General features: G+C 46.3%; 1 protein-coding gene across 6 annotated transcripts in view; it reads right to left on the bottom strand.

Moving 5' to 3' along the window:
• DENND2A (DENN domain containing 2A) overlaps nucleotides 1-12,194 on the bottom strand; it is a 101,920-nt gene that overhangs the window by 40,036 nt on the left and 49,690 nt on the right. For 4 of the 6 annotated variants that reach the window (XM_078438613.2, XM_078438611.2, XM_078438605.2 and 1 more), the window contains 3 exons: nucleotides 6,072-6,272; nucleotides 1,411-1,504; nucleotides 823-873 (listed from right to left, as the gene is read on the bottom strand). In XM_078438613.2, coding sequence (XP_078294739.2) covers nucleotides 823-873; nucleotides 1,411-1,504; nucleotides 6,072-6,272 — 346 coding nt within the window. The remainder of the gene's footprint in view (nucleotides 1-822; nucleotides 874-1,410; nucleotides 1,505-6,071; nucleotides 6,273-12,194) is intronic. The other 2 variants (XM_078438601.2, XM_078438615.2) reach the window with 2 other exon arrangements.

Below are 12,194 nucleotides of genomic sequence, written 5' to 3' on the forward strand. Positions count from 1 at the left end.
TCTGTCAGATGGGGTGGGGGACGCTGACTCCTCCCCTCACTTATTCCCTTCATCTTCCAGTTTGTGGGATGTGACACAATCCAGACCACAAGGCTTTTGGAGCAGGGAACTTTGTGAACATCTGTGTGACAGAACGGGCAGAGACATGACTAACTCAGAGCTCCCACCCACCTTCCCTCCCGCCATCATTCTATGTGATGGAAACGGACTTGCTTCATTGTAGAGGTGGGCCAGGGAGCAGGTGGGTGTGAGAGGTGAATGAGGCAGGGATGCCAAGCAGACCCGTCCCCATCACCTCCCTCAGCAGCCCTGGGCTATGGCTTTTTTTGGCTTCCCCCCACCCCGGGTCTGAGAAATTGTGGAAAACTCACTAAAGCCTATACCGAAGTCAATGAATTTAGATCTACAGAGACCAATTACTTCAGTGACTTCATTTGACAGACGAGGAATAGAGGCCCTGAGATCTTAAGTGATTTCCTCCTGATCTTACAGCAATTTTCATGGGAGTGGGACAAGAGCCCAGGTGCCTGGAGTCCCAGGCCAGCAGTGAAAAACAGTGATAACGGAAAGGCATAGGAATGGGGGCCACTGCAGTGGTATCCACCCTGGATCTCTGGAGCCACAGGCTCAGTGACCGAACAGGTCCTACCTGGTCATGCTCAGGACTGACCGGCCCCTGAGCAACCCTGTGGGTCCCCTGTCCCCTCACATTCACGCCTTTCCCAACCGGCTCGTGCGAGGACACTCTGTCCTGTCTCTCACGTTAAGCAGGAAGCGCCATGGCCATCTGCATGCGCCCTGCACACCACCTGCTCTTCTCACCTTTCAGTTTCTCCTCGGTGTCGCTGTCAGACTCACTGTTCTCATCTGTCACTGGACAGAAAAACAACAAACAAACAAAAAACGGCAATAGAAGAAAATAGCGTGTGTGAGTTTTTCTAACACAGGAAACTTTTTGCATGCAGTCACGTAAATCCAAGATTTCTACTTCAGAGGGGCTATTTTCTTTTTGTCAATTTAAATGTCATGGACAAACTATGTCTTTGTCCAACTAAATGTACTTCCACGTGAATGCGGCTCTAGTTCGGATGGTACCTATATGAAAACAATACAGCCAAAGAGACTGGCTCCTTGTATGTGTGCTAAGCAAAGAGAACTGCTCCCATGGTGAGCTCAGAGCATGCGGCACTGAGCTGACTTGATGGGTGGACAGTCAAAGGACCACGGGACGGGCCACCAGGCTGAGGTCTTTCCCGGGTCCTCGTTGTCCCGTGGACAGCAGGAGATTCTTACAAAGGGCTGACTTGTTCTCATCTTTGGTGAGCCAGCTCTGAACCACAGGAAGCCTCTTTTAGGAAGAATCTGTTTTCAGATTGATGGGGGGCGAGTGATGGTGGCGGGGGGTCATACCTTTTCCTGAGTTGCTCTCTGTTGACTGGGACAGCCTCTTCACACGTTTCTTTCCTCTCCGGGCCTCGTAAATGGCATTGATTCGCAATACCAACTGCCAGACACCGGGAGAAGAAAAGCCAGTGTTAGTGGCTTCCTCTCCATGTGCAGCTGGGATTCCTTTGCTGCTCGTTCTCTTCCAGGACGGCGGAAGGCCAGGAAAGGAGGAGGGAGGGGCCGCTTTCCACGGGCCCACTGGCATCTCTCAATTACTCCTTTCTACCAGACAGGAACAGGACTGTCGAGGACAGTAAAGGAGGCCGCCAGCCTCCCTGATGTATGAACAGGGGAGGTCTGAATATACTAACATATCCAGCTGAGACACAGGGAGGCAATTTCATTGGCTAATTGTGCGACAGTCGCTCCCCCTTCAATGCTGCGATGTCACTGTGATTTGGGAGCAGTCTTTGTGCCCCCCGGGGTGGGGGGCGGTGGTGGGGGAAGAAACGGGAAGAGACAGCAAAAATAAAAAGCTTCCCGGGCAGGGCCCATTTTGTAGGAAACACGCCAAAGACTGTGTGAGCAGCTGTGGGCAGCAAGCGGGCAGGGATTACAGCAGCTTTCGAGTTCTAGCTCAGGGCTGCATAGCCATGCCCTGCACCCCACATCCCACCCTTCCTGCGGAGGAATGCTCATCCACACTTGTAAGGCCTTCCATGATCTCTCTTACCGCTCGGCAGGCACCACTACTGAGCAGCACATTTTCCAGGCTGACTCTAGCAGACCCATCGGGCGACTGAAGCCCTGGGTCGCTTCCCACCAGGCTTTACGGCACCTGCAAATTTCACCAGTGGAAGCCTCCTGGGCTCCACCTGGCTGCGAGGAAGGGAAGTCTACCTGTGTATAGTCAAGGCAAACCAACTGGTGAATTTATTATTTTTTTTAAGTTTATTTTCCCTAGTAATCTCTACACCCAACCTGGGGCTTGAACCCATGACCCTGAGATCAAGAGCCACATGTTCTTCTGACTGAGTCAGCTGGGTACTCCCCAACTGGTGATTTTATTTTATTTAAAAAAATTTTTTTTAATGTTTATTTATTTTTGTGAGAGAGAGAGAGAGAGAGAGAGCGAGCTTAAGAGGGGAAGGGCCAGAGAGAGAGGGAGACACAGAATCTGAAACAGATTCCAGGCTCTAAGCTGTCAGCACAGAGCCCCATGCGGGGCTCAAACTCACGAACCGTGAGATCATGACCTGAGCCGAAGTCGGACAGTGAACCGACTGAGCCACCCAGGCGCCCCCCCCAACTGGTGATTTTAAAGGGGAGCTGTGTTTATAAGCTGCCTTGAAAACTTTTATATTCTTTTTTGCACTGGAAGAACTGGAGAGAGGATGTTCTATGATGAACTGGGTGATGGGCATGCAGGTGGGCACAGTGGGTTAGCTGTTGCCAATCCCCATCTCTGCCCTCCGTCCCTCTGTCCCAGTCCCTAAAGCAGCTCAGCAGCTCCTCTCCACAAGGCGGAGTGCTGGACCGCCAATGGAGGAAGGTGGCTCATTCTCCAGGTCTCCTCGCGGCGGGCCTGGGCCCCGGCCCCTCGGCTCTGCAGACTGTTAGGACACTGCCCTGCCACATCTTTGCACACCTGCACACTCTGGGTCCTGCGAGGTGGCCCAACACTGGCCTTGACAGCTCTCTTGGTGAATTCCTCATTCCTAACCCTGTCCTGGCTTTGCCTTGAACCTGAATGAGGTCTCTGCCTTCACCGCCTAATCCTTGCAGTGTGGCTTATTTATATTTGTTCTTATGAAGCAGCCATTTGCTTCAGACCCATGAAATGGCACTTGCTGGTTTTCACACATGTTCTAACCACTGGAATATTAATGCTAGCCCCATTTCCTATGGAATAAGACAACACATAAATGAGATGCTAGTATTATTCACAATAGCCAGGAAGTGAAAACACCCAAATGTCGATCAAGGGATGAACGGATAAGCCAAATGTGGTACATACAAGGGAATATTATTCAGCCTTCAAAAGGAAGGGAGTTTGGGCACATGCTCGAACATAAATGAAACTTGAGGATGTTATGCTAAGCGAAATCAGTCAGTCACAAAAGGATAAAGATTGTAAGATTCTACTTACGTAAGGTACCTAGAATAGGCTAATTTGTACAGACAGGAAGCAGAAGAACAGTGGTTGCCAGAGGCTGGGGGGGAGGGCGGAATGGGGAGTCAGTGTTTCACGGGTACAGAGTTTCTATTTGGGGAGATGGAAAGTTCTGTAGATGGATGGTGGTGATGGTTGTATAACAGTGTGAAAATGTACTATTTTATTTTTTTAACGTTTATTTTTGAGGGAGAGGGAGACAGAGCATGGGCGGGGGAGGGGCAGGCCAAGTGCCTGTGCACTGTGTAAGTGCCGGTGACACTTCCATTACGGGCAGTAACTTAACATGGAACGAAATGCTGCATTTGCAAATTAAACACATACACAGCGGCAGCACTAGCCCTGCTTTCCCTCCACCTCTACTTTCATAAGATGCGCACACGCATTCTCTTTCCCTCAGTCTCAAAAAACCCTTAAAAAATATTAGAAGTGCCTGGGTGGCTCAGTCGGTTGAGTGTCTGACTCTTGATTTCAGCTCAGGTCTTGGTCCCAGGGTTGTGGTACTGAGCCCCACAAAGGGCTCTGCACTGAGCATGGGGCCTGCTTAGGATTCTCTCCCTCCCTCTACTCCTCTCCCCGACTTGTGTTCTCTTTCTCAAATTAAAAAAAATGGGGCACCTGGGTGGCTCAGTCGGTTAAGCGTCCGACTTTGGCTCGGGTCATGATCTCGCAGTTAGTGGGTTGGGGCCTCACGTTGGGCTCTGTGCTAACAGCTCGGGGCCTGGAGCCTGCTTTGGATTCTGTGTCTCCCTCTCTCTCTACCTCTTGCCTGCTCACGCTCTCTCTCAAAAATAAACATTAAAAACAAAAAAAAATTAAAACCATTTTTTTCTAATAATTAAATAAAAGACATTAAAATAGTACATGGGGGAGTGATGGGTAAAAGGACAGGGGTAGAAGACAGAGGTTAAACGCTTGGTAAGAAAATCATGTACTCAAACTTAAGAGTTGTGTTAAAGCTCTTTTAACCCAACACGTAATTCATTTGATTATCTCTGTTTCATTTGTTAAAATAATGGTAAGGCTGTCAGTACAGATGTGAACGGTCACTTTTAATTATTCCGCAAATGTAGGATTTTGATATTTCAGAGACCTATGAACAGTCCCAGAAAAAGCGGAAGGGGAGTTAAGGGAGTGCCTAGAGATACCACACTTTGGGGGCCCCGGAGCAGCTATCACGAAAGCACAGGACAGTGACTGTGGAATGCAGTCGACGGGACGCCCGGGAGTGAGTCTGTGCTGAAAGAGACTGGGTCCATGTGTTAGTGGAGCTCATTCAGCAAACATCAAATAATCAGTATGCAACCTGCACCACACTCTGGGCAGGACAAGGCCCAACAAGGAGAGTAGAAGAAGGAGGAGGCCTGGCTCCACCCTTGTCCCTCCAGTTGCCCTCTGTCAGCAAGATGTCTTCTCCCCTGTTCCACCTACAACCCCCTCCTACCAGGCTGTGGGTTTTAGTCTTTTCTCAATCACCTGACCCTGGCTGCCCTTACTCTTCAGAACGCACTGATTGTCAAGGTGACTTCACTTCACTTGAATGAGAATGTTGGGAACGGGTGTGGTAGGGGTAAAATTATGGCTCAAAATACTGATTAACCAAACTGTCAGGAGGAACCAGCTTGTAAATGTCCCATGACTTTCAGGTCAATGCATCACTTTGAGAAATCTGATGAAACCTATAGACCATCTTCTCCCTCTTCCATCTATCCCCCCAAAACTCTCCACACAAAATTTTACATGATATTGTTGGTTTCATGACTTCTAAATCCCATCCATCCATCCATGTATTCTGAAATGAAGAGTTCCTGCTCTAAAAGTTCTCATAGGAAGTTGGTACCCAAGTGGCCAGTGAAGAGGGACCAGCACAGCAGGGCTGGAGCTGAGGAAAAGGAAATATCCTTTGATGTTTTACCTTTCCGGTTGAAAAGAGGCAGCAAAGGGGCACCTGGGTGGCTCAGTCAGTGAAGCATGACTCTTGATTTTGGCTCAGGTCATGATCTCACGGTTGTGAGACTGAACCCAGCATTGGGCTTGTGCTGGGCGTGGAGCCTATTGGGGATTATCTCCCTCTGCTTCTCCCCTGCTCGGGTTCAGTCTCTCTCTCTCTCTCTCTCTCAAAGAAAAGAGCCAGGAAAGATATATTTTTGACAAGTGCTGGCCCAGAGCACAGGCTTCACACGATGCTACCTCTGTAGCTGGTGTTCACCAAAGTCTGAGTCACAGCACAAGGAACGGAGCTCTGCTTTTTGAGGCCCTTTGAGGAGGGGCATTGGAAATGTGGTGTGGGATCACAAGCAGAGCTAAGGCTGGGAGAGGAAGGGCTAAGAGGAAGGCTACAGGACCACAGTAACTATCATGACAAAGGCTCAGACACTCCAGCCTGCTGTCTGGCCTGTGATGAGGCAGGCAGAAGACGGCCCAGTGTTCAGTTCTCTGCCCAGATTCCTCTGCAGCCTTCCTTTGCAGGAAAGGGGACCTACCTGCACACGAAGTTTGCTGCAAGCCTTACCTTGGGTATCTTTCTCTTCTTCCTGCCATTCTGCAGATCTCCAAGGTTAAAGAAAGTGTCATCAGGGCTGCTGGGGGTGGAGGGGGGGCTGATTTTGGAAGGGGACCCATATCCATCCCGACTCAGCTTCCTAGCGTCCAGCAGTTTGAAGTTCCTTCTCTCTGAATTTTGCCGGAAAAAAGCAGGTTTGGACAATGACTGCTGGGAGGGGAAAGGAGAAAAGAAGAGCAAATAAATACAAAGGGACTAACTGGGAGATGGCTGGGGGTGCCAGTGATACAGACCATGAGATGGAGAGGGAAAGCTGGTCTCTGTTCCCAGGGTAGGCTGAGTCTGTCTGCATGAAGATGACAAAGGACGCACACCCAATCCAGTCTCCTTTTAGACAAGTGGGAGTACCCTGGCTCTCTTACCTGTACAAATCAGGAGCTCAGCCAACTAACACCCACTGGACTGGGAGTCAGAAGACCTAAGCCTGGTTTTGACCCCTGCCCGCTGGTAAGCTGAGGACCTCCTATACAAGGAGCTTCACTTCCTAAGCCTCGGGGTCTTATCTCTAAAAATGAGCTGCTTTAAGGTCAAAGGTAAAAAAGCAAAAAACCCCAAAACCAAAAACCCTGCAACTTACAGATCTTCTTTTTCTTTTTTACATACCACAAATTTTTAAATATGTATTAGGAAGGTTGCGGAAGAGATGTGGTTAACCCTGGTGTTGGGTTGCTGGTCTGTGGGCTCCACAGGCCCTGGTCCATGCTGTCTGGTCCCCCTCTGCCATCTTGTACTGATTTAAAATTAACTCCCCTAGCGGTGCCTGGGTGACCCAGTCGGTTAAAATGAACTCCCTCTAGAACTCATTTTTGTAACACATAAATTAATGAAAAGGCAAACAGGCAAAAAGATAGGGATGGAAAATTTATAAAATAAAGAAAGACAATGATGCTTAGATATGGAAAACGATTCTTAGCTTTACTCATAAGAGAAAAGAAAATGAAAACTCCATCAAAGAGACATTTTCCCCTCTAAGATTAGCGAAGATGAATTTGGTAACTCACCGGAGTTATTGGTGAGTCCCTTTCACACTTTCGTCCACTGCTGGTGGGACTAGAAATTGGTACAATTCTATGGAGGGCGATGGAGCAGTGTCAACAGAATTCCAAATGCACATGCCGCTTCACCCAGTAATTCCATCTCCAGGAATGGGCCCTACCCATATGCCCAGACTTGGGCAAAGTTATACTGTACGAGGCAAGCTATACTGTGCAAACCGTATTGTACACTGTGAGATGGCTTGTAAAATACAAGTACACAAAATACTGGAAATGATGTCCATCAGCAGAAGCTGGTCAAATAAAATCTGGTACGTCTACAGAATGGAATACAATGCATGTGTAAGAAAAATCTTAATGTACTCATATGGAAAGTTCTCTCAGATGTATATTGTTTTTTTTTTTAATGTTTTACTTATTTTGGGGAGACAGAGAGAGAGAGAGAGAGACAGAGTACGAGCGGGGGAGGGGCAGAGAGAGAGGGAGACACAGAGTCCACGAAGCACGTTCCAGGCTTTGAGCTGTCAGCATAGAGCCTGACGTGGGGCTTGAGACCATGACCTGAGCCGAAGTCGGACGCTCAACTGACTGAGCCACCCAGACGCCCCAGATGTCTGTTGTTAAGCATGAAAAGCAAAGTGTAGAACAGTTGGCATAACATGCTGATGTGTGTGTTTTAAGGAGCTACCCTGCTGGTGTATGCAGAGGACAGTTCTGAAGGACACATAAGAAACTAACAGTGGTTCTTCCGGGGGACAGAGATGGAGGGCCAGGGGCCAGAGGAAGACTCTTCACTGTACACCTTTAATACTCCTTAAAGTTTAAGCCATACGAATATATTAACACTGAAATAAGAGATACTAATAAAATTTAAAAACTACTTGGACTATCTTCTTTCTAAAGGTACTTCCAGGATGCACACTGTATTATAATTATAGCTGCAAAGTCTCTTTTTTAAAATGAATTAATGAGTTAATTAATAGCATTTGATGGGCTAAAGGTATATAAAGTACCTAGCAAAATACCTGATACACTACAGTTTTTCTCATTTTTTCATACTTTAATATGCTAACTACTTTTTTCTTTAGTATATTGTTTATGTTCTTTGCCTATTTATCTTTTGAGTTCCTAGTGTTTTTCTTATTAATTTGGAAGAACTCTTTATATAGAGCAGATATGAACTATTTTTCAGTTTTGTTGTGTGTTTTTTCCATGTTTTTTTTTAAGATCATGTGAAATCTTTGTATATGAAAACCTGTTCATCTTTTCCTTTGTGAATGATTTAATCTTGCCTCTCTTTGCCTAGAAAGTCTATATATTTTTAGAGGTTTAATACATATTTAATTCCATTTTCTTGTGGATTTTCTTAGCTTATTTCGAACATATTTTTTTAGTGTTTTATTTTTGAGAGAGAAAACGCGAGCGAGGGAGGGACAGAGAGAGGGGGACAGATGATCTCAAGTAGGCTATGCATTAAGACCAGCAAGCCTGATGTGGGGCTCGAACTCATAAACTGCAAGATTGTGACCTGGGCTGAAGTCAGACACTCAACCGACTGAGCCACCCAAGTGCCCCTTAACATATTTCACTTATTAATCCATCAGTCATTTATTTTATTGCATGTTAGTCTAAAGTGATTTTTTTCCCCCAAAGCTACCTTATCCCTATTCCATTTAATAAATAAGTCTTTCTTTTCCTATCAGATTACAAGGCCACATTTATTATATCTTAAACTCTTACAGAATCATCTTATTTTGTTCCATCGATTTCTCTATTCTTGTTTAGTTCCACATAGTGTGTAACAATAACTCCAGAACCTTTTCTTTTTGAAGATTTCTAGGAATAAAGACTCCTAGTCTTCCCAAGTGGCCTGCTGCAATGTTTGTATCACGAGTCTATAGGCAGCAATCAATCGCTTAGCACCACAAGCCCTGAGCAGAAAAAGCCGGTGTGGTTTGCTCACTATGCGCATCTTCATAATTAAACCAGCACATAAAGAAGGAATAGCTAGAAGCTTTCTTAGAGACCAAATTCCATCTGCAATGAAATCCAAGGAAATGGCCCCGATTCTTTCACTGTATTAGAATCACGTATCACATTGTTGGCAAAAAGCAGGCATCTGTTTTTATTAGACTTTTAGGTGTGAGAGTGTTTGTTCAAAGATTTGACCGATAAAGAAGTCTGAGAAGAAAGAAAACAGAACGGAATCAGAACATGGTACACAACTCTCTAAAGGGTGTCAAGAGACCTGGGGGGAGGCTGCGTGGGCTGCATCTCCCCGTGGTGACAGCATCTCCCCGTGGTGACACTGCCAGGGAAAGGGGCCCCAGTGTGCCCTCCGGAGCACCCAGAATCAGCCCCCAAATGTCCAGGGAGCATTCATGAGGGGGTGGAGTTTCAGCTGCTATTTAACTGAGAAGAGGACCTAATGGGCTCTGGGGTAGAGCGTTTTCAAGTAGATAGCACAATCTGAGAAGAGGCATAGCGGTGAGGAAGAGCAAATTAGACCAGAGAGAGTCTTCATGGCTTAGAGCGAGTACAGCCAAAGAGATGGGAGAGATCACACACCAATGAGGACATCAAATCATCTGTGGAAGGCCTTTGAAGTAAGGGTATGACTCTTGGACTTAGCAGGGGGTGGCAAGCCTTTTCTTAAAGGCCAGATGGTAAATATTTTAGGCTTTGTCAGGACGACTAGACTCTGCCACCGCAGTGCAAAAGCAGCAATACCAAATATGTGCGTGAATGAGCGTGGCTGTTACAGAAAAACTTTATTTACAAAATCAGTCAACCAGCAGAATTTGGTCAAACCTGAACGACAGTATAAAAGAATAGATACTATAGGACCCCAGGGGTGATTATATCAGGCTGTGGCCCAGATAAGATTCCCGCTTTTGATCAGAAAGCCTCACTCGGGGCGTGTGGATGGTTCAGTCAGTTGGGCGTTTCACTCTCGATTTCGGCTTGGCGTGGGTCATGGTCTTGTGGTTTGTGAGTTTGAGACCCTGCCCTGTGTTTGGCTCTGGGCTGACAGTGTGGAGCCTGCTTGGGATTCTCGCTCTCTCTTCTCTCTGTCTCCCCCTGCTTGCTCTCTCAAAATAAAATAAACTTAGAAAGAAAGAAAGAAAGCCTCACACCAATGTGCTCTGATGGTAATATGCCTAATTCCATTGTGTCTATGGAATAACCTCTAGGGAGGGGCCCAGCTGTTGCAGAGGCACATAGAATGGACCTAGCAAAAGATCTGTGGTGTCCAAAAAAGAAAAGCAGGCAAGAACTCTCTGTGGAAACTTCATGAGTTATTTTGGGGGACCGAGTGTGATGGGCCCTGGCCAGGGGACTTCTTGGTGGGGAAGAGGGGCGGCAAGGAAACTGCATGCCTCCCTAAAGGGAGCTGACCTGGACTCAAGCCAGGGTTCATTCACCCTTCTTGTCTGCGAATGGTGGCTGGTGGCTTAACTCCTTCCTGTCCTCTCTTGTCCCTGTCTTACTGCCTCAGAAGACAGTGATGTAAGAAGACTGAAAGGGCCCTTGATACCAAATATCCCATCTCTTCCTAACCTAACTTAACCTCATTCCTGGTCTCTTTTATAGAGGCCTCCTCTAAGGACTTAGATCTCACAAACATGTCCGTTAGCTCATATATACCCACAGGTACATATCTTTCCATGAATGCATAAACACTTCCTTAAATATACACACACAGAAGTACATAGGAAAGCAAACACGCATATTTTAACAATTGGGACATTATACAAAGTGATGACATTACATTTAAACAATGGAATGCCAGGCAGACAACAAACAATGTTTTTAAAAGGAAATTAATGACGTGGGGAAATACTCAGGATAAAGGCCAGCAACAGTATATAGACATCATCCCAAATCTTTTTTATGTACACACACACACACACACACACACACACACACACGCTAACAATCTACTAAAGAAAAATAAAAATCCCCGATTATGGATGAGTTTTATATTCTTCATTACACTTTTCAGTATTTAAGAAAATTTTGGATGGCTCAGTCATTAATCTGACTTCAGCTCAGGTCATGATCTCAGGTTCATGAGCTCAAGCTCAGCTTAGGGTAAAACGTGAGCCCAGCTTCAGGTGAGCCCTGCTTCTCACTCTCTCCCTCACCCACACCCACGCCCATCTCCTCCTCTGCCCCTCCTGGGATATTCTCTCTCTCCCTCTCTCTCTCTCTCTCTCTCTCCCCCTTGCTCACTTGCACCCTCTCTCTCTTTCTCTTAAAAAAAATTAAAAAAAAATTTTTAATGCTTATTTATTTTTGAGAAAGAGAGAGAGACAGAGCATGATGGGCGGAGGGCAGAGAGAGAGGGAGACACAAAATCCAAAGCAGGCTCCAGGCTGAGCTGTCAGCACAGAGCCCAGCGTGAGGCCTGAACTCATGAACTATGAGATCATGACCTGAGCCGAAGTCGGGTGCGCAACTGATTGAGCCACCCAGGCGGCCCCCCTGCCCAAAATTTTTTTTGTGATGAGAATGTTCTGTTTTTAGGAAATAAAGTTTTGTTTTTTTTTAAAAAAAGAACACATACTGAAAAGCACAATTCTATATATTTACCAAACGCACATAAATAGTAGCTACTTAGCCTAAGTATTTACCAGGATTAATTTGATTACTCTTCATAAAATCCCTATGAGGAGAGTACTATTATCATTCCTATTTTATCAGTGACAAACTGATCCATGTAGATGAGATCATTTGCCCAAAGTCACTCAGCTAGCAAGTTCTGGATGGAGACAGACTCTAGAACTTGCGCACTCGACCAGATACTGCCTCTCTGTAGCTACAGCTAAGTGATACAGGATTTTCTGCTGTGGGGGATGGTGTGGGCGGGCTCTCCAGGCAACCAGAGAATGCTACTTAGGTCTTACGAGTCAGTACATAACAAAGAATGTCTCACGTTAGCCTAGATTTCCTTTGTTATCAAAATTAGATGCTACTCCATTTACTGTGCTATTCCAGGCGTGGGGATGGAGGTAACACGTAGCAAGAAAAGAAAATAGCCCCGGCTCAAGAGCTTGCATTGTGTGTCTATAAG

Source organism: Panthera onca, chromosome A2 (assembly GCF_046562875.1).
Source record: "Panthera onca isolate mPanOnc1 chromosome A2, mPanOnc1 haplotype 2, whole genome shotgun sequence".
NCBI lineage: Eukaryota > Metazoa > Chordata > Mammalia > Carnivora > Felidae > Panthera > Panthera onca.